Source organism: Leucoraja erinacea, chromosome 28 (genome assembly GCF_028641065.1).
Source record: "Leucoraja erinacea ecotype New England chromosome 28, Leri_hhj_1, whole genome shotgun sequence".
In the NCBI taxonomy this organism is placed as follows: Eukaryota; Metazoa; Chordata; class Chondrichthyes; order Rajiformes; family Rajidae; genus Leucoraja; species Leucoraja erinaceus.
In genome coordinates, this window is record NC_073404.1 from 10,315,359 (window position 1) to 10,338,690 (window position 23,332).

Genomic DNA, 23,332 nt, shown 5'->3' on the forward strand with positions numbered 1-23,332 from the left:
ATATCCACATACTTGCATATCTACTGAATAAACCCTGACAAGCTCAATCTGCGACAAACCACTAAAAGGATGGAAGTGGGTTTTATCTGGAGATTGCAAGGAGTAATTACAAAATACATGTCTGAAAGGGGCTGCAAACAGTTGAGAATTTATTTTTTAATTGAAAGACATTACGGACCATCTCTTATTCCAGCCAGCATAACTTTTGAGGGGAGGGCTTTCAGATCGCAACCCCACATTGCCAAAGGCCTCCTATCAGATCCATCTACATGACCCTAAACACTTTCTATACCAAATACAACCTCAGCATGACTGCCTGGCTTATGCTGCCTTGGATTTTGAAGTAGATCAGAACTTGTTCCATGTTGTAGGAATAAGGTACTACAGATGCTGGTTTACAAAAAAAGTTAAAGGACTGGAGTAATTTAGCAGGTCAGGCAGCATCTGTGGAGAACATAAATAAGTGATGTTTCGGGTCAGATCTCTTCTCTGACTGATTGTGTGTGGGGAAGGGGGGAGGAAAGCTGGAAGAATGGAGGGACAAAGCCTGGCAGATAATAGGTGGATGCAGATGAGGGGGTGGGGGAGGGATATAGGCAGATGGTTGGACAAATGCCAGAGATAAAAGGATAAAGGTATTGAAGATGTTTGAATGGTCCAGCTGGAGTACGGAATGTAGAAGGAAGGGAAGGGCGAGGGGAGAAATAGGTGCGAGTCCAGATGGGGCACGGGGCAGGGGGAGGAGGGGTGGCGGAGAGAAGGAGGGGGGTGTTTGAAGTTACCTAAAATTGGAGAATTCAATATTCATACCATTAGGTTGTAAGCTACCCAAGTGGAATATTCAGTCTGAAGAAGGGTCTCAACCTGAAACGTCGCCTATTCCTTCTCCCCATAGATGCTGCCTCACCCGCTGAATTTCTCCAGCATTTTTGTCTACCTTTGATTTTTCCAGCATCTGCAGTTTTTTCTTAAACAAGTGGAATATCAGGTACTTTTCCTCCTGTTTGCATTAGTGCCTCACTCTAGCAATGGGGGAAGCCCAGGACAGAAAGGTCAGAATGGGAATGGGAAGAATGGTTAGCAACCGAGAGATCCAATAGGTCTTGGAGGACTGAGCACAAATGTTTGGTGAGGTGCACAAGAATCTCTGTCTCACCTGGAAGGACTGCCAGGGCCCCTGGATGGAGGGAAGGGAGGAGGTATAAGGTCTGGTGTTACATCTCTTCTGGTGGAACTCAGTGGTGATCAAACTGCCTTAAAACAGGTGTTACAATATTGTGAATGTTTGTAAAATGTTGTAGCTAAGAATGTTTTTATTGGTAAGGGCATCACCGCAGGTCATTTAAAAAAAAGTTCAGGGTTTTTTTTTCAAAAACTCTCAATTCATATTTTAATCCCAGTAGATAAATCTTTCACACTCCCCTGTCTCAAAACCCTTATCCAATCTTAAAAATCACTGTCATTTTGAGCATCAGTTTTGTTGAGCAAGCCTTCAGGGCAAGAACACTAATACAGGAATCATATAGCCCAGTTAAAGGAGATTAATGAAATTGCAATTGATGACATTGAGATAAATGTCTAGTCTAGGATGAACCCTGATGCTCACATTTGTCAGTAGAAACAGGGTAATGATGTCTCTGGTGGTTCCCTTTAAGAACTGATGTTTGTCCCAGAGATTCCTAGCCATACAGATTTCCTTTGAGATTTCCTGGGAAAATTGACATCCTGAATTAATCTCATACAGGAAGCACCTACTACATTGTATCCTTGGAATTTAAGGACTACTTCCTGGAGTCAGTGCAGTAAATAAACACAGGAAATTAAGCCGCTAAGCAGCAGTGCGAAGGCAAATGAGTGTCCAATGAGGAATCCTAACAGCACTATTTTGAAACTGGTGACAATGATTTTCATTATTTCTTTTGAACTTTTCAGGACATTTACGAACATCTAAGCTGTAGGTCTATATGATTGTTGTTTGAATGTTTTAACAATTGAAACATTGTGTAAATGTATTTCTAGCCCTGTATTTTTAGTGAGATACATTGACCAAAATGGAGTCCAAATGGGTTCCAACCATGCGACTGAAACACAATTTGTTCACTTTTAAATTCTAATCACTCTGTGATAAAGGCAAACATTCCATTAATCTTTCTGATAGTATCTGATTGCATATGAATTTTATTTCAGTGATTTTCCTATTGACTCATAGATTGATGCGGCACATAAACAGGCCCAACTTATCCATGCTGAACAAGATGCCCTAACTAATCTAGTCCCTTTTGCCACATCCCACTAAACCATTCCCATCCTTTGCAGTTCCACACAAAATAATCTGAATTATCTTTCTCTGAGCCAAAGTTCATGAATTCACATTTCCAATTTTGAGCTCCATTTGCTAAAGATAATGCCCACTCATTTAGACTGGCTGTATCTCTTTGTTGCTGCCTTCTACATAAATAAGTATCGCTGTAGAATAGAACTAGACTAAGTGGGACCCGTTGGGTCCCTGTCACACATAGAAACATAGTAATTAGGTGCAGGAGTTGGTCCCCACAACAGGAGGCTTGGTCCCCAATATTCCACCATTCGCCCATAGCCCCGAACTGCAAAGGCGCAGCTCATTTCCCCTCATCCCTAGCACTCACTTCACCCTCCCTCTTCTTTCCTCTCTCCTCCTCCTCTCCCCCAATCCCTCCCCCACCTGTCTCTCCCTCTCCTTTCTCCTACACGCAGTCACTCCCTCCCACCCTCCATAACTTATCTCCCCTCCCTACCCCTCTCCTATCCCTCTATCCTCCACCTCCCCCACTCCTCATCTCCTACTAACCCTCCTCACCTCCCCCACTGCCCTCCTCTCCCTCTATTCTCCACTCCCTACCTCCCACACCCCCCCCCCCCTTCGCTACTACCCCCCCCCTCCTCTCCCTCTATCCCCTCTCTTCCCCCACTCTCCATCCCCAGGATCTTGAGGTTGCCACTCCTCTCGCTTCTTGCATGCCCCGGAGAAGAATCAGCCACCGGCGCCCTTAGAGCCAGGCTTCAGATCCTCGGCTCGGCCCGGAAGCACCAGCTGCTACGGCCGCACTGGCGTGTGGGCGGGGGTGGGTTGGGGCTGGGGGGGGTGGAGAGAGCTCGGAGAAAATACGGAGGATGAGCCATGGGGGAGAGGGGGGTATCACTGGGAAGGAGGCGAGGGGGACCAGAGGGGAAGGGGCTGGAGGTGCGGGACGTTGTGATGGCGGTGCGTTTGGGAATCACAGCGGGCGCTGGACGCTCTCCTCCGCCGGGATCAGACTCTCCGCTTTCTGTTTGGCGACATCTCCGACTCTGCGCCGGGCCACTTCCAGTTCCTCCGAAAATTGGGTCCGGTTGGAGACCTCTGCTGACCTCTACAGCGTCCCTCAGCTCCAGTAAAGACGCGATGGCGCAGTAAGGGGCGGACCGTCCCGTGGAGTGACAGGAGAAGAGACCAATCCGCCCGGCGTTGACTGGCAGGAGAGGAGATCGACCTGCGCACGCACGGTTTTAACGATTTTTAAACCTTGCTAACTGTTACAATATGTCACCGATCGGAACAAAGCTTCTTGCACTCGCAGCACAGGAGAACGGTGAGTAAGCTGACGAAAAATTGTAATGCTATCGCGTACCGTTTTTTTGCGCAAATAGAAAAACCGCACAAACTGGAAGAGCACAAGATCAGAGTTTTAGTTATGTATAGATAGATATATTCTGCATTCTTTCATTCAACTTGTTAACCTGTAGTATGCAAAGCTGAGGGCCCAAGTATAGATCCAAAGTAGTCAGAATAAGATCCCTTTATCTCCATTCTTTGTTTCCTGCCTGTCAATCAATGATCAACCCTTATCATTTACTCACATTTTCAATGTTTGTGGTTTAAATGTGAAGTGGGTGAAATGAAGAAAAATACAAGGGCAGCGTAGTGGTGCATTGTTAGAATTACTATCTCACAGCGCTAGAGAGACCCGGCTTCAATATTGACTTTGGGTGCTGTCTATGTACAGTGTGCACATTCACCCTGTGACCGTGAGGGATTCCTCTGGATGCTCTGGTTTTCCCCATCCCAAAGGTGGCAGGTTTGTGCTTTAATTGGCCTCTGTGATTTGCCCCTGGTGTGTAGGGAGTGGATATGAAAGTGGATTAATATAGAACTAGTATGAATAGGTGATTGGTTGCCAGCATGGACTTTGTGGGCCGAAGGGCCTGTTTCCATGCCGTTATTTTTAATCAATTCAATTCAATCAATTTGACTAGATCTGAGTGTGTGTCTGATATTTCTACAGAACATGTCCAGCAAGGGTCAGAGATCACACTAATTGCTTATGATCCATTCCTCGAAAAGCAGAAGCATCAAGACCAGGAAACAGAGGAGAAAAAGTAAATTGCTAATATTTTCTATTGTTTATTTGAAATGCCACCTACATTAGCCATGTCTCAGGGTTGTGGAAGAGAGTGGGACCAGTATTACCAAGATTCAAGACAACTTTAGGGACTCATCGTTGACTATAGTTGTGGAGCAGTAGTATAGCTTAATTTTGAAATATTCTTTCAGTGTACTGTTTTAACTCAACTCAAAAATAACCTACAGCTCCAGCTAATACTGATACATAACCTGCGATTGTGACATGTGCCGAGGTAATGTTTAATGGTTTCTCCTATAATTCTTCTCTTTATGCATGGAAGAACCAAGCCACTTCCACACAGCAGCATGCCTAAAGTGATGAATGAAGTGCAGATTGCACAAGTGATTAAGCTATACATTAACTGTTTCAGATCACGAGGCAGTTGTGGGACAAATGGCAAAAATTGCAAGCTGACAAAAGCGATACTTTCCTCTCAGTCACGTCCACATTAGTGCTGCTGGGGAAATTGCCGAATTTGTTGAATCTACATACATAGCACACTGCTAGCCTCACAATTAGCAAGCACACTGTAATTCAGACCCCGACTTTAAAAGGTACTGGTGTGCAGAGCTGAGAGCCTCCTGGTCATTCCACCAGCTAGTAATGGGTTAGGTAGGCATGATGATATATTTGAATGCAAGGGCACAGCCTAAAATGTTAACCTCACTCGCCACAGACATTAGCCGACATGCTGAGTATTTCCAACATTTTCTGTTTTTATTTCAAGGTGATATAGTATGGCAGCTCTTTAAATTGAGCTGCTGATTAATAATAACATGTCAGTATAAAGGGAAGCTGTCTGGGGAATTTACAGTCTGGCGAACATCTTGGGATTTATTTCAGAATGTTACCCATAACAAATCACTTCCTCTGAATGAAGACTTGCAGGCATCTAAAAATATATTTCATATACATGTTAATCCAACAGGAATTATAAAATTCCCAATCCTGACTTTAATTAGTGAGATAGTTTCCCACTAGAAGACAGCATCTGTCATTACTTCTGCTGTTCCTGTCATTTTATTGTTCCCTCGCTCGATAGCATGACAGCAAATGTTCACCAGCTAAATGTACAAAATATGACTATAAATTCATACCTGTTTATCAACATGGCTGACTGCCTAACTTAAAAGATCACGTCAATTAAGGCGCTCACTTGAAATCACATTTCATATTGCTAGTGCAATAACGGTGCTGTCAATTAGACATCAGAGACCAGTGGCTCATTAACACTGCAGGTACAATAATTCTGAAGCATTTCCTCACCTGGGGTGATATTGTGGTGAACAATTCCTGACTGGATATATTTTTAACTGGTTCTAATATACATAATCCCCTTGGATAGATGTATATACTTTCTCTAGTTTGAAAAATCCAAGAAATGGCCACTGAGAAAATTATGAATATCGCATTCATGTATGAATCCAAAGATTTGTGCTGTTATGTAAATGCTGCAGGAGGAGTGAGAGTTTTTTTAATGTTACAATTGCGATTGCTTCTTATTACAGTCTTGAATTACTTCAGACAACCTAATTTAATAACATGGTAACTTTAGTTATGAACATCATTTCCATTACAATCTGAATAAAATATAAGTGCATTTCTCCCATTATCATTCCCCTTCCTCCCACTCCCTCCCGCCCCCCACCCCCCCCCCCCCCCCCCCCCACTGCTTCCCCTCTCTCTGTGCAGTTATTAATCTACAAATGTTGCTTGACTCACTGAGTTATGCCAGCAGTTTGTTTTGCTCAAAATCTGCAGTTCCTTGTGTCTGCAGAACTGTGTTTATGTTGCTTTATCCAATTAATGGATCTGCTTCAGTCATCCATTCAATAGAGAGAAGAACTGAAATTGGAAAACAGTCATTCCACTGGGACTTTACGATAAATTCATTGTTTGTGTTTCTGAAGAAAGAGAGATCGACCGCCTTTTGAATATGGTACTCCTGGGTTGGTGGGGGTCAAGGAATTCAGTTTTAAATCAATGGATTGTTTTTCAATGTTAACATCCCAATGTTGCCTATAATCCTCCACCCCCTACAAACTGTATTTATTGAACATATTAATTAATTGTTGCGCCCATATATGTGGCATCCCTCAGTACTTTGCCAAAGTGAACCATAAGGGTAGGGCTACAGCCAGTGCTGATTCTGTCACACAAAAAGCAGAGTGCTGGAGGAACTCAACAGTTCAGGCAGCATCTGTGGTGGAAAATGGACAAACAGTGTTTTGGTTTATTCTTCAGAATGATGGTTGTTATAAGATCCACTAGCTATAATAAACATCTATTAATCGAGTCACTCGATTGCAATGGGGACCAGAGAGTCTGCCTTAATTGTTTCCCTTCCTCATCCCATGGCTACTGAGGTCAAAGGAGCATTCTGCTGTCACCTTTCCTGACTTAGATCAGATGATGATGTGAATAAAAATGTCTGTAATAACTTTACAATAAAAAAGAGTCACATAGTTAAAAGCTTAAACTAAACTATATAATATACTTTCCAAAATCTTCTAATGCCATTTTTGGTGCAGCAGAAAATGTTTGTAGCAAAGGTGACCTCTTACCATCATTAAGTCAGATATGTTCCAACATTTCACAAAGAGAATTGTAATAATCAAAATGTAAGTCCCTCAGGATCTATAAAAGACTGCTGGCTTGGACTGTCTTTATCTTCTGCAATGGTCTTCCATAAGTGATCATAAGCTTTAACTTAAAACAACGCAGCTTAATCTTCACCCGTCAAAATAATACAAAAATCATGCGTCTCTTATCAGAATGTAGAGTTGACAGAGAATGACATTTTTTATACACCTCTCTACTTATCCCCATGTTTCACCTGATGATTCAAATGTGAGTATCTGAAGCCTCCAGATTAGGAAGGAGCATGGAGACACAAGCAACTGCTGATGCTCGAATCTTGAGCAAAGCACAAAGTTCTGGAAGAAATGAGCGAGTCAGGCAGCATCTGTGGAGGAAATGGATAGGCAACATTAGAGCATGGAACTCAAAACGAGTAATTGTTTGTCCATTCACTCCACAAATTCTGCCTGACACACTGAGCTCCAACAGCACTTTGTGCTTTGATTAGGGAGCAAGCTGGTTGATTCCACTGATGTTAATTGGTGATTATAGAGGTGTATTAGTAGCCTCAGGCCCCTGAAGTAGAGAGGAATGGAAAAGTGATAAGAGCATTGCAATTACTTGTTGTTGAGTGGGAATAGGATAGGCCTCAGTACTGTGGAAGGAGTATTGCTCAATGCAAGTAAGTGAACAGGAAGATGAGATTTCATGATATAACTTATGTTCTGTAATGATTTTATTATGTATATTTTTTACCAGTCTGTATGGAGATAGCTACAGCCTAGAACATCTAATTCTTTACAACAAAACATTCAGAGACGGGGCTAAATAATAAAAATAAACTTGCGTTTTTATAATGTCGTTCATGGCCTGAGGACTTCTCAAGATTCTTTGCAGACAGTGAAAAATGGAAAGAAATCAGGTGGAGGGCTCTCTATGTTCCCTTCTTTATACCATCTTTATATCAACATAAGTGAAAGAACAGCTTAAAACTATTATTGCATTTTTATTCTTAGTGTATCTGGTTTAATTTTTACCAGATCGTTACCCTCTGATGAACGCATTCGAACTGTATCATGGGTTGCTCACAATCCAACTGTCGAATTACCAGATGCTTCAATGGTAAATGAGCCCTTTGATCTGTACATTGATGCAATACGTTATATTCCAGACAATGCAACCATCACCAAGGTAAGGAATGAACAATGTGCAGTGACAATTTATGTAACAAGGGAACAGAACACTATTGCAATCGCTTGTTTTGATTTTCATCTTTGGTGGGTAAAGAGTACATCCATTACAAAGAATACCAATTTTTTTGACAAAAGGGTTCTGATAGTTAGGTCTTATTTGCATCCGAGCAATGATCTACCACTGATGGGCATCATGTATTTTGGGTGGGGAAGGGAAATGTGGACCTAATAGAGGGGATTAATAGAATAGGAGGTTGAACCAATTGCAAAAGTAATGGAAAGGATTATTGACACAAAAGAGATAAGTAAGCTTACTTTACCGTGTAGATGTTTTATGTTTTGTTTTCTTCCTGATTCATTTAAGGTGACTGGACGACTGATGCATTCAGGCCGGGATGACATTCCTGACATCTTAGCTTTCCCTGTACTCACCAGCCAAGCAAGGTGCTCAGAATTCCGTTATTGCATGACTGTAAATGTGAAAGGCAAAGAAACTCTAGATCTTAAGGCAGTCGTTTTACTTAGAGTTTACACAATCGATTCTGACACTGGCAAACTGGTTGTTATAGGTGAGTAACAGTCAATTAATAAATCAAGGAATTAACTCTTAATAGTCTGAGTGAACCAAATATAGGAAAAGCATTAAAAACTAAAACATAACGATGTGTATCTAAATAAAGTGTACAACTTCCTATGACAATATCAACAAATGACGCATCTGGTATATATGTGAGGTAATGCATTTTGCAATATCAAAGACCAACAGGGCATATACAATAAATGGCAGGGTCCTCAGGAGTGTTAGTGTGCTGAAAGACCAAGAGTTATGAATCGTTATGAAGGAAATTAGTTTAACTTGGCATGTTCGGCATGGACCATGTGGACTGAAAGGCTTGTCCCTGGCTCGGGGTCATGTCATGCTATCAATGGGGCAACTTCCCAATGAATGTTAATGTAAAGAATTACTATGTATAAGATAACTGCTTCCTTGTGTGAGAGAGAAAGGGGGGCGAGAGGGAAGCAATAGTCAATAGTCAATAGTCTATTTATTTGTCATTTGGACCCCTGGAGGTCCAAATGAAATGCCGTTTCTGCAGCCATACATTACACACAAATAAACCCCAGACACAACATAATTACATTTTACATAAACATCCATCACATAGCTGGGATGGAAGGCCAAAAAAACTTAGCTCCCCCCTGACACTCCCCCCCCCCCCCCGATGTCAGAGTCAAATCAAAAGCCCCCGGCTGGCGATGGCGATTGTCCCGCAGCCATTGAAGCCACGCCGGGTGATGCAAGGTCGCACACCGGGTCTTGGTGTTGAAGCCCTGGTGTGCGCTCGCATGTCCCGGGCCATTCCAAGCCGATAATGTTAGGAAACTCGGGCGGGAGAAGTCGCCGTTGCAGGAGCCCTGAAAAGCGGTCTCCTCCAGGGATCCGCGGGCTGCCGCCTTTACAGGGGCAGCCTCCGCATCAGCAGCAGCACGGCATAGCAGCAGCAGGCAGCGGCAGCGCTCCTCCAGCGCTCCACCCGTCCGGTCTCGGCCAGCTCCGCGACGGCGACGGTGATCGTAGCACCTGAGTCCCCGTCTCTTCCTGACGTTGAAACGACAACTGAGACCCGACGAGAAAAGGTAGGGTCTCAGTGCAGAGAGATTAAAAGAAGAGTAAAACAATTACTCTTAAAAACACAGACAAAAAATTTCGCGGACTGGCTGGTATGACCAGAGTCGCGCCGCCTACCGAATATGAAGCATGCATATCCACTCCTCTGCACCTTTAGGGGTTTCATACTAAGTGGTACTGTCTCAGTCATAAGATAGGCTGATCAATATTCTTGACTGAAAAGCGACTAGTACAAGAGACTTAAAGAAGAGTAAAACAATTACTCTTCACAATGTTTCGCCTGGCTGGTATGTCTAGAATATGAAGCACAATGCTGTAGTCATTGAACATATTACATCTATGGTGGAAATGGGAAGAAAGCAGAAACATGGTACTGAGAATCTTTCTGCAGTTGTATAGGGCCCTAGTGAGACCACACCTGGAGTATTGTGTGCAATTACGGTCCCCTAATTTGAGGAAGGACATTCTTGCTATTGAGGGAGTGCAGCGTAGGTTTACAAGGTTAATTCCCGGGATGGCGGGACGGTCATATGCTGAGAGAATAGAACGGCTGGGCTTGTATACTCTGGAGTTTAGAAGGATGAGAGGGGATCTTATTGAAACATATAAGATTATTAATTGTTTGGACAAGCTAGAGGCAGGAAACATGTTCCTGATGTTGCGGGAGTCCAGAACCAGGGGTCACAGTTCAAGAATAAGAAGTAAGCTATTTAGAATGTAGAATGAATTTAGACGAGGTAACACTTTTTCTCACAGAGAGTTGTGAGTTTGTGAAATTCTCTGCCTCAGAGGGCAGTGGAGGCAGGTTCTCTGGATACTTTCAAGAGAGAGCTAGATAGGGATCTTAAAGATAGCGGAGTCAGGGAATATGGGGAGAAGGCAGGAACGGGGTACTGATTAGGGATGATCAGGCATGATCACATTGAATGGCGGTGCTGGCTCGATGGGCCGAATGGCTTACTCCTGCACCTATTGTCTATTGTCTATTGAGATAGATAATTGGCCATGAATACATTGACGCAAAGAACAAAACTGACTGCCCCATTTTTTTAATGTTTCTATGTGGTCATGCGGAAAATACAGCATTTATAACCTTCTGAATAATGGCACTCCTGGGTTATTGTGCCTAACATTGCTCTGGCTTTTAGAGTAATAGAATAATACAGCACGGAAAGAGGTCCTATATGTTCCCATGCCAACCAAGATAATCTATCTAAGTTAGTCCCATTTGCCCGCATTTGGTCCATATTCTTCTAAACCTTTCCTATCCAGTTTAATGCTGCTTTTTATTTGTTTGATCTTGCAGGGAACACTGTGATTTCCTTGTTTAATGAACGTGGAGAGTTAAATGTTGGAGGATTCCAAGTTAAACTGAGAGGAGGGATGCCATCAAAAGAACAGACTCTTCTCACTGCATCATCACTGAATCATCATCCTATCATACCATGCTGCAGTTTATTAATACGACTTTTACCACACACAAAGGTAATTTAACTCAATTAGGTTAGATTAGTTCAGTATTTGTATAGCTCTAGTGATGATATACTGCTTGTTTTCATATGAAGTGGTTACATGAAGAATGAATGGAACTTGTTTTATGACATGTATGGACAGTACTTTCACAACATTGAATTATGTTGAGATGCAGCTGCTATAACTGGAGGGATGCACAGTTCCATTCTGCACAGCATAAGGACTGTCAAAAAGGATTATAATTAGTAATTATATGATCTATGTTTGACAGAGTTGCCTGAGCAGAGAATATAAATGTTCCTGTTAAAAGTCATTGATCCTTACTGCAATGCTTCAGATCTAATTAGTCATATAGCATGAAAACATCATCTTTGGCACAATTAGTCCGTGCATACCAAGGTGCCCTGTCTAAAGTAGTCCCATTTGCCCATGTTTGGCCCATTACCCTTTCAACCTTTCCTAGATGGCTGTCCAAATCTATCTATCTATCTATACATAACTAAAACTCTGATCTTGTTATCTTCTGGTTTGGTGGTCTTTCTATTTGCGCAAAAACGTTTCGCGATAGCGTTACGGTTTCGCCAGTTTGCTCACCGTTCTCCTGTGCTGCGAGTGCACCAAGTTTCGTTCCGATCGGTTGAATGTTGTAAAAGTTAGCAAGGTTTAAAAATCTTAAAAACCGCGCTTGCGCAGATCGATCTCTTATCCTGCCAGTCAGCGCCGCGCGGATTAGTCTCTTCCCCCGTCACTCCCCGGGACGGTCCGTCCCTTCCTGCGCCATCGTGTCTTTACTGGAGCTGAGGGTGGCTGGTGGAGGTATCCAACCGGACTTTCCGAGAGACCCCAAGCAGCCCTGCCCCACCCCAAGCAGCCAAGCCCAGCCCCAAGCAGCAGCCTTACCCCAAGCAGCAGCCCAACGTCGGAGACCTGGCCCGGCCCAGACCAGAGCAGAGTCGGAGATCCATATCAGCCCGGAGTCGGAGATGTCACCAAACAGAAATTGGAGACTGATCCCGGCGGAAGAGAAGGACCAGCGCCCGCTGTGAGTCCCTATCGCACCACCAATTCCAGCCACTAGCCCTCTGGTCACACTCACTGGCTCCTCCCCCCCCCCCCCCCCCCCCCATGATGCCCCCTCTCTTCCCACGTCTTTTCTCCGAGCTCCCCCCCCCCCCCCACATACACCCCCCCCATGCACACACCCCCACCACCCCCCCCCCGCACCCCTCCTGCCCACATACACACCCCACACACCCCCCCCTTCCCTGCCCCACACACCCCTCCCCCCCTTCCTACACCTCCCTGTCCACACACACCTCTCCTCCCCTCCATACCCCCCCCCCCCCACCCCCCCCCCGCCACACACCCCACTTCCATCGCCCTCCCTGCACTCATCCTCTCCCACACATGAAGAGGAGGGGAGGGAGTTCTCGGGGATATGGGGAAATGAGCCGCACTTGCGCAGTTAGGGGTTATGGGTGAGTGGTGGAATATTGCGCTGGGGAATGGGTTGCGTTGGGAGATCAGGCCTCCCGTGTGACTGGGACCCAATGGGTCCCACTTAGTCTAGTGTCTTTTAAATGTTATTGTACCTGCTTCCTCAGGCTCCTTCCATACATCCACCAGCTTCTGTATGAAAAAGGTGCCTCTAAGGTTCCTATTAAATCCTCCAAGACCTCTTTGGAAAGATCAAACCCCTCCCCTCTGTTCCCTTCTATCCACATTCCTCTGTCTGGCTTTACAATTCACTCCTCCCCTCCTCTCCTTATTGGACACCTTTTTTGTCGCCTTTTTATTTCTTGCCTTTGTCACAATCCACCCATCTGCCACTCCCCTCACCTGTATCTGCCTTTCACTTGTCAAACTTTGGAAGTATACCAAGGACTGGGAACGCATCCTTGCAAACACCTTTGTTGAGAATTATTGTGGAGGATGTTGTATCGCCTATCCTACTGATTGTAATCTATTGGCCAGGAAGTCATGAATCCAGTTGAGGAAAATAGGTGGGTATTCCAACCTATAAAATGCTGCCAAACTTGTGGCTGATTCTGCTCTTGATGTACCCTGGCAAGCTTCTGCTGAGACCTTGAACTGAACCAGGAATTTATTGGCATTTTAAGCTATTATTTCAAAATGTAGGTACCATAATCCATGAACATTTCTTTCCTCTCAACTGAGGGATTCTGAAATAAGGCAGTCACATATATATGAAATAGGCATGAGAAAACTGAGACCAACATAAAAACTGTTTGTTTCATTTTGCACTACACATCTCATTTTAATTATGAACCTTTTCATATGATGCCTCTGGATCAGTATCTAAAATGAATGGATGCTCTGGTGAATGTAAATTCAATAATGATGCCATTCTCCATGTTTTTCTTTTTTTTTTTTTTGTTCAGGATCCCATTCCTCCTCCAGACTACTTGAGTGGATTTTACTTCACAGAGAATGCAAAACCAAATAACTCTGAGCTAGAAATAATTTCATCCTTCCAACTGGAGAAGGAATTTACAGCCTCTGTGAGTGATGCAGCAGCAAACCTAATGAGCAAGGAGCGGACTGAAGGTAATGATTCACTCTCTGGGGAGGATTCCCATTTGATGATGAATTAGCCGTTGATGCATAACCGTGAAGGAGTTAAACATTTTAAATTTAAATAGCACTTTTATTGATCCAATGAATGTGCCATGACTTTGAGTCACTTTGGAAGTGTTGAAAATGGGGCTGTCAATTTATACACAGAAATGTGTCAATAACCAGATAATCTAATTTAACATGTTGATTGAAAGATAACTATTAGCTCTGACGTTAGGCAGAAGCATCCCCGCTCTTCATTTAAAGGAAGTCATGGGACTAGTCAGATCCACCGAGGAGAGTGGATGGAGCTTAGGTTTAAGGTCTTATCCAAAACAACACATTTAACAGCAATGTTCCCTCAGTGCTGAATTAAAATGTCAGTTTAGACTCTAGCTATCAAATCTCAACAATGGTACTTAAATCCAGATATTTCCATCAGAGGCAAGGTTTCTGACTGCTAGGTTACAGCTGGGAAGATGGAAGAATGGAAGGAATAAACAGCATCTGATCCAGAAATTGGGGCACTGAATCCAGTCCAAAGATAGTGCCTCATAGTACTTTGTCCAAATGTTGTTCATGCATAAATCCCCGTGGTGAATGTCAGCAGACTCTTACTGTCCCCACAACTGTATCCCATCTATGTATTTCTGGTACGGATGATCCAATCATCAGTTGTGAGAACTGTGATTGATTTTATTCAACCCTATCCAGCATCATTGACACAGTCATTGCACCAAACAATTAGTCGTGTGTCTCTTTTTCCAATATTTCTATAGCCAATAAATAGAAATGTCCAAAGAATGTGAGAAAGGTTAACGCCTCTGACTTTTCTCCTGAATTTTTATGCAACAATATCCACAAGGTTAATCTTTCATTTTTGAAGTCTAAAGCGTAATCATGGAAGGTTGGTAAACTTAGCACGGAGTGAGTCTCGCATCTAGAGCTTACCTAATCTACAAATATTTACTAAGCCATTTGGATAAACTAAATGAACCATTTGCCGAGACAAATACATAGATAAATATTTTTAATGGGCATCTATCTTGTATGTGCTTTGTCAACTTCTTATCTAGTTTATCTAATATCTTCACTTGGCAGCATGGCTAGAATTGAGTGTACATTGCAATAACCATTTCTCTCATGAGAAGAATTTCTTATATCCTTGTACTTCTCATTTTATTTTGGGCTTTAAGTGTAGGACAATATGTCAATATTGTTTGGTGCAGAAGACATACTGTCCACCAATCCAACACAGATATATACAGAAATAATCAAAATAATAAACAAAAAGGCTCAATTTTGTTTTACCTTTCATTATACCATGTAAAAAGACAATTCCAGTATAAATTCCAGTATAAATTGTTGTACTACATCCACACTAGCTGTAGTCATAGTCTTATATGTAAACTACTTTCTGCTTATCCAAAGTGCTGGAGGAACTCAACGGGTCAGGCCATCTGTGGAGGGAGTGGGCAGACAATGAGTCGGGCCCTTCATCAGACTCATTGCACCCTATCATTCTATTACCTCTTTCAAGGAACTATGAATGTGTACCCTAAGGCCCCTCTGTTTATCCAACATTCCTTACGCTCTGTCATTTATGGCACACACACACACCCACATATATATTTGACTTCCAAAAATACACCACCTCACTCTTGTCTGGATTAACTTCTATCTGTCAATACTCAGACGAGTCTGAAAAAGGGTCCACCCTGAAAATTCATCTTTCCATTCACCACGCAGATGCTGCCTGATCCATTGTGTTTCTACAGTATTTTGTTCTTTGATCAAGATACCAGTATCTGCAGTTTATTTTATCTACCTTTATAATACTCTCATACAGCTATCTTCCAACCTCCTTCCAAATTGAGAGAATGTCATCTTGAAAACTGTGTAGATTCAGATTCAGATTCAGATTCAGATTCAATTTTAATTGTCATTGTCAGTGTACAGTACAGACAACGAAATGCATTTAGCATCTCCCTTGAAGAGCGACATAGCAAACGATTTGAATTAAAAAAAAAATAATAATAAGTGTCCGGGGGGGGGGTGGGGGGTGATTGGCAGTCACCGAGGTACGTTGTTTAGTAGAGTGACAGCCGCCGGAAAGAAGCTGTTCCTCGACCTGCTGGTTCGGCAACGGAGAGACCTGTAGCGCCTCCCGGATGGTAGGAGGGTAAACAGTCCATGGTTGGGGTGAGAGCAGTCCTTGGCGATGCTGAGCGCCCTCCGCAGACAGCGCTTGCTTTGGACAGAAAATGGAGGGGAGCGTGGAATGATGTTTTCATGCTTGAAGACAGAGCAGTTGCCATGTGATGCAGTTGGTAAGGATGCTCTCGATGGTGCAGCGGTAAAGAATTTTTTGTCATTTTTTATCATTTTATTTATTCATGGATGAAGCAATAACATGAATCAAAGTACATAATTAAGTTAGCATGTATGCAATGTTAGTTTTAGTACATAGATTTGTAGCACAGAAAGAGGCCCACCATGTCCATGCTAACATGTATGCCTACCTACACTGATCCTGTTTGTCTGCACAAGTCAGTATCCTTCTACGATTTGTCTGTCTAAATGTCTCATACAAGTAATGATTGTATCTGTTTCTATCACATTTTCTGGCAGCCAGTTCCAGCTATCAATCACTTTCCCTTCAAATCGTCTTTTAAGTTCTTTCTCTTCAGCTTAAACCATACTTTTGATGCCTCGTTTGATAATCTCCCTAGGATATCATCTCTGAGTATTTCCTTTATGTTCTCCTTTGTCAGTGGTGCAACTCTTCTCCACTTTTGCATTCCTGTCTGTCACTTCAAAACTTCTGTACCCCAGAACATTATGTTAATAGCCTTGCCCTCCCCTCAACCATGTTCTGTGATAACATTATAATTCCATGTGCTGGTCCATGCTCCAAGCTCATGACACCTAAATTGTAAAGTGCCTTGCATTACATTAAATGAAGTTAAGCCTGCCGGCCCCCATGCTCCCAAACCTATCTTTGCTTTGCCCATTGGATTTTTCTTCTGCATTTTCTTTGTCCTACCTGCTACTCTGCTACAGTGCTTCTCTCCCCCTGCCAAATAAGCGAGTTCGGTATTCCGAAAAACGCAAGGAATCATGGGATTTATCAAAGGTCAAACGTCATGAATAAAAATCAAATGAAGCGCTGTAGATTCAGTGAGTATAGTTTGGGTCTTTTTTTTGTCTTTTTTTCAAGCTTGTATTTGCCAGGGGGCAGATGAGAGTGGGAGCAGGGGTGGAAATCCTGGGGGGGGGGGCCAGGGGGGACACGGCCCCCCTCAGTTTTGAGAGGTGGGGGACATCCCCCCCCCAAATTTTTGTAATCCGGATTTTAAAACCTGGCGAAATCTCCGCTTTCCTGGAAATAGTGGGGGTGGGACAACCCCAGCTCACCTCCGCTTCTCCCACCGGGCCAACCAGCAGCCTGGACCAACAACACCAGCAGCCCCAGGCCCACAGCCAGCGCGGAGAACCCATAGGCCCACAGTCAGCGCCAACTCCAGCCCTATCCCGCTCCAACTGCAGAGGAACTCACTATGAGATGGGCCGCTATGGTGACAAGTGCCAGTTTGCCCACGGCCTGGCCGAGCTGCGCTCCATCAGCCGCCACCCCAAGTACAAGACGTACCTTGCACACCACCAACTTCTGTCCCTACGGTACCCGCTGCCACTTCATCCACAACCTTGAGGAGGAGCGAGGGCCCCAGCTTCACCTGCGCCAGAGGGCCAGCCTGGGCTCAGCCTCCTCCGGCCCGGCATTTGACTGGGCCTCGCTGCGGGCGGCCTTCAGCCCCGACCTTGAGTTGGAGCTGGCCTGGACTCTGGGCTTGAGGCTGGGCAAGGAAGGAGGAGGTTGCTGCTGCCGCCAGCACCACCACCACCAGCAGCTCCAGCGGGCGCCCGGCCTGCCCATGGCTGGCAGGAGCCCATCCGCAGACTCTCTCTCCGACTAGGACGACTCCAGTAGCAGCGGCTCCGAATTGCTCGTCTTCGAGCAGGGCCGGCAGCTGCCCATCTTTAGCAGGAACTCGGTGTCAGACTGAGGGGAGGAGAGTGGAGGTGGAGGGCTGCTGGCCAACCCGGCGGAACAGGCAGAGCCGAGCTGGAGCCAGCGGCTGCAGCACCTGGCTACAAGTCCAGGGCCACCCCGCCAGCCCTGGGCCACCCCGGACACCTCCGGACAGGGACAGGACACCTGGGAGGGGACGGGGACGGCCCAGCAGCAACTGGAGAGCCTGGCCGGACTTCGACCACGGATGAAATGTAAGCCTGCACACAATGCAGCACCACCATTGCCGAGACTGTTTATAACTAGTGACCTATGACCTGGGCATGCTCAGTCGGAATACCGAAAACAATCTTATTAGTGTAAACCTTTCTAAGTAGAATGAGTAAACTTCTCTGCAAGGATATTAATCCCCCAGTTTAAGTGGAGCCTGTTTTTGTACGTCCCACCTACCCCAGAAGTAATCCAGATAATCCAAGTATTAAAGCACATACAGTGGAAGCATACGGTGCAACAAAATCGTAAAAAACAACGGTTTCAGGTCTGGGTGAAGGATGGTCAAGAATATAAATACTTATCTCCTATTTTCTACTCTTTCTTTCTTTCTTTTTTTACTTCTCTCCCTTTTTGTTTTTTTCTCACACACTACACATCACATGTTTTTTCTACTCTCTATTGCCTACTCTCTTTTTCTCTCGCTCATTTAAAAAAAAATTAAAAAATGAAGCTGTACATAGAATGTAACATGCCAACATATATTTGGCATCTGAAAAAAGGTACCACTGTATTGTACTTACTTCTAATAAATAAATAATAATAAAAAAGCACAGACAGTTTTACAGGCTAAAATAGCCTTTGCATTCGTCAGTGCACCCTTACATTTTTTTTTCTAAAATCTGCTGAAAAAACAAAAAGATCACTCCTCAAAGAAATCCACAAAGGCCCTTTTTTGTCATTTGACAAGAACTCGGCTGTTCATTCTCTGCTGCACCACTTATCTGCGAAGGCCTATATCGCTTAATTCATTTCCACTTCAAATATCTATTGATCTCATTCTTGAGTGTACTCAATAACTAAGCTGTCAGGAATAGAGAATCCCAAAGATTCACCCTTTGTCTGAAGAAATTTCCACAGAGCTCAACAGTTTGTTCAGAGATATGACCCATAGTTCCAGCATCTTTAGCCAAGAGTTGAAATCTGTCAAGCCTTTTCAGAATCCTGTAAATGTAATCTCTGAATGGAAGGTTTGGAATAGTTTTTTTCATCATATCACTTTATTTCTTACCAAGGTAGATGAAGTACTGTCCTTTTCCTTTATCAGTCCTTTTCTTTTCACTATTTTGCAGAATTTATACATACTTAGATAATTTATGTATAATATATGCTTTTGTGTGTAATCTGTGTCTATGTGCCTGTGATGCTGCTGCAAGTAAGATTTTCATTGATCCTGTACCACACTCTACCTGTGCCTAGGACAATAAACTTGACTTGGCTTGATCTGCATTTCAAGACATCTGCCCTACCTTGCACGCTTTGCCCAGGTGTCCCTCCAATTCATATTTAAATTAGAAAATGATATTCAGCTTGACTGTCTTGCCTTTGTTCTTATCCAAACATTGTAATGGTTTAGAAGATTTCATTTTTCATTTCCAGTCTGTGATAAATTAATTAATTTCAGCCAGGTCAGTCATTGTGATTCTGCAGTAGATATCAATATCTTAGAGTGCGTATTGGATGACAGATTGTTGCCCCGGGGCACTTGATGGAAATGCACATTAGTTCAAGGCAGGTTTGACTGCATTTGTGATACCACATGAGCTTGCTGGTATTCAAGTTCCAGCCGCACAAATGTTGAACAGCCATGAGTAATGCATCCCATAATGCACAATAACTATTCAGGAACATAGCGAACATTCAAACAAAAATACCTTTGTCCATTTTAAAGTCAATCTCAGGATATTTTGAATTGAATTTAATTTCCCAGGTATTTTACATGTAGTCGTCCTAATTAAATGAAGTACCCATTTGATAAATGTATAATTTCCTTTCCCTGTTATAAAAGGGCAGGAGGATTTTGTTAGCCAATTCATGGTCAGTCAGCTTGACCTGGATTTTATAATAAAGTGTATGTATAACTACAGTAAATAATTCTGCTCCATTTACCAAAATCATGTGTTGTGGTGTGGAAACTCATCTGAAATTGTACTTTGTACATACAGCATAAAATGGAGCATAGAATTGTCGTTGTAAAGTTGTATTCAAATGCTTCAAAAGATTCAATGCTGTGCACTGACCTCTGGTGGGCTAGTTCGATGAACAGTGCAATATTCCTGATCTATACATCATGCAGATGAGGCAAGCCAGCAGGACAAGTGACTGCTATAGTCTTCCGATTGAAGGTATTTTAATCTGAAACATTGTCAATGGTGTGTTTTACGGTCCCTTGATTAATCAAGATATGAAAGATGATGCATAATTGATTCCTAATTCAATCAATTAATTAATAAACTTTCATGCATTTATAAAATGGAGTTGCAAGCTTTTATTCAACAATTAATTACAGACAATGATGTCACAATAATTAAATCAATGATCTTGCATTTTTATGCACCTTTATAACATGATAAAACATGCAAGAAGTAACTGAGGGGCTCCTGCAGCCAATAAGACAACATTAAAAAAGCATGGTAAAATTCAGGTTGCATAGGATTGGTTACATAGCAATTTTGAGATTGACATACCATATTTTCCATACTGTGTTGTGAGGTGCATTGGCACATAGTGGGGAAATGAAAGGTCTGACACATGTACAGGGCCAAAAATGGGCTAACTGATTGACCAGAATGAGAACAAGCAGACACCACATGCTTGATGAGCTGAATGCCCCCCTCCTGTGCTGTACCTTTTTATGGCCATGTGGTTGCATATACCTAAGCATCTTTCAGTGTGAAAGCCTCATGAATGGGGGTTGAAGTTACATTCATGCATCATTTCAACAAAACACTGGCGTGAATAGAATATTAAAAATGTCATCTTCTTTAGTTGGGGTCCAACAAGTTATTGCGCAATGTGTAGAATTCACTGTATACATTTTCTCAAACGTCTGCAAATTACACCTTTATTTTGTTTTGCATTTTAAACTTCATCCATTTATCAGAAGATTGAGTTAGAAGGAAGTTGGCCTGGAGAGTACAAGTGCAATGGAACTTTAAAAATGTGTCCACGTAGATCATGAACTGGACTGCACTTTGTCCCGTTAATCTGAAATTGTATGATTAGAGAGATATAGGTTTAAATTGCCAAAAGGCAAGTTTAGAAATGTCTTCTTCCACACAAACATTTGACAGAATAGCAGACACATAAACTCTGAAGTTATTCAAGAAGTGGTGAGATGTTTTGTTTGGGGGCAAGTGGTTTCTTTGGAAGAATTACCTGGATGGTCTGAATGGCTTCCCTCATTTGTACTTCATGTTTCAGATGAGCACTGCTGGGAATGTAATAGTTATCATCAATCAGCTGATTTCACAGAATCCTATAACACACGAAGAGGCCTTTTGGGTCATCTTGCCACATCAGTCGCCTGCGCCTAATTAGTTTCACTTCCCTGATTTTTTTTTTTACCATCTCTCAGAAATTAGTTTTACTCTTACAAGTATAAATCCACTTCCATTTTACTCTTGAATTTACTCCCGTCACTTGTTTTTAGGCGCAGTACACAGATTAAACCAAATTGTTGTTGAAAAGATTGCACTTGTTCCACACGGCACCCCATCCCCCACCCCTGTTTTTCTGCCTTTTCTGTCAAATGTGGGTATTAATCATCATGCGAAGGAACCAGATATTCATTATATGTTCCATTTTGTGGCTTTGCTGAGAATGTTAATTCCTTTCTTTCTCAATTAGGGCATTTTTTTGTGATGGTTTTATGTCTCCCAATAATTTACACTCGCACTTGACTTGAGATTATTGATGTGTTCATGTGTTGCAATTAGCAGGTAGAGGAGACATTTTATTCATCAGCTTAGGTCAACATTGAATGTGGAACTCAGACACATATGGATTTAATGTTAGTTCAATAGGTCTTTTAAAGTCTTGACAAGACACAGTTCTGCGAGGTAGGTTTTAGTAAGAGTTTCAAAGTGCTACACTGGATCTGACCTTTGGTTTGAGTCTGTCAATGATTTAAGGAACTTGTAGAACAGTCACCATGGAACCAAATGTTAATTATTTTCTGCTACTTCAATTTAACTTGTGTATGATTCGATTATATTAAACTATCAGTGCAGCCATACCATTGACATTGTAAAGACATGGTCACAAAGTTTATTTTACTGCAAGATGAAAGAACAACTTACATTTATTTAGTTCTTGCAGACATAGCAAATATTCCTCATTGCTAAAGAAGAATTCCATTTATACATGAAGTAATATTGGGAGTGCAGACCGTAAGCAGTTAATAGTTTTGAAGGGCTTTTTTTTAAAGATATGAAGTAGTAAAATTCAGCTAAATTATTCAGACTTAGGACATACAGAAGGTCACAATAAGAGGAATGAATGCAATGGATCGAATGGGCAAGATGCAGAGATAAGATGTGGCAGGCGAGAGAGAAAATTGTCAAAAAAATAGGATGTAAATTCATTATCGTGCCTCAATATTAGCTCCTATTTCCCATATATATGTAACTGCTTATTTCCAGTGAAATGATAGCGCTTCAGAAGTCTTCAATCTTAACGTCAAGGCTTCAGCACCTGTGGTCTTAATCATTCTTTGGACACTTTGGACTCCATTCAACCCTATGACTTCATTGTTGCATTTTTCTTTTGCCGCACATCTTGCCAAATCTCTACCATGGTGATCATGGAAACTTGGACTTTGTGTAAGCTCTGGAAAATTAATAGGTTTGGTAATCAGTATGTCAATTAAGTTTTTATTTTCTGTCTTTACAGTTCCCCCTGAACAGTGGAAAGCTTGGTATGAGGAAAGACTCGATGGCAGGAAACACCTCCCATCTCAGCAACCACCAGAGCACCTCAATATATTCCACATGGTTCGATATCGTCAAAGAGCTGGAATACGCATTCGAATTATCCAGGTTCATGGGTTGAACGGTTAAGTAAATTTATACTTCAATCTCATGTAGTACAGAGTTGAACATTTAAAATGATTCATTGTTGAGAAAATCAGAAGGAAGATGTGAGAGACGCTGGAGATGCTGTTGGTGAGGAATGAAATTCAGTCTTTTGCAAGGGGTGACATTGAAACAGGAGATGTGGAGTTAGTATGAATAGAACTAAGGAATTGCAAGGGTAAAAATACCCTAATGTGACTTATCCACAGGCCCCCAAACAGTAGCCTGGATATAGTGTGCAAGTTGAATCAGGAGTTAAAATTGGCATGTAGTAAAGGTGATGCTACGGTTGTTATGGG

General features: G+C 42.7%; 1 protein-coding gene across 1 annotated transcript in view; it reads left to right on the forward strand.

Moving 5' to 3' along the window:
• Positions 1-23,332, forward strand: part of LOC129710582 (uncharacterized) — a 90,438-nt gene that overhangs the window by 44,619 nt on the left and 22,487 nt on the right. Inside the window, exons 18-23 of the mRNA XM_055657697.1 lie at positions 4,302-4,395; positions 8,042-8,192; positions 8,559-8,763; positions 11,131-11,309; positions 13,700-13,865; positions 22,852-23,013. Coding sequence (XP_055513672.1) covers positions 4,302-4,395; positions 8,042-8,192; positions 8,559-8,763; positions 11,131-11,309; positions 13,700-13,865; positions 22,852-23,013 — 957 coding nt within the window. The remainder of the gene's footprint in view (positions 1-4,301; positions 4,396-8,041; positions 8,193-8,558; positions 8,764-11,130; positions 11,310-13,699; positions 13,866-22,851; positions 23,014-23,332) is intronic.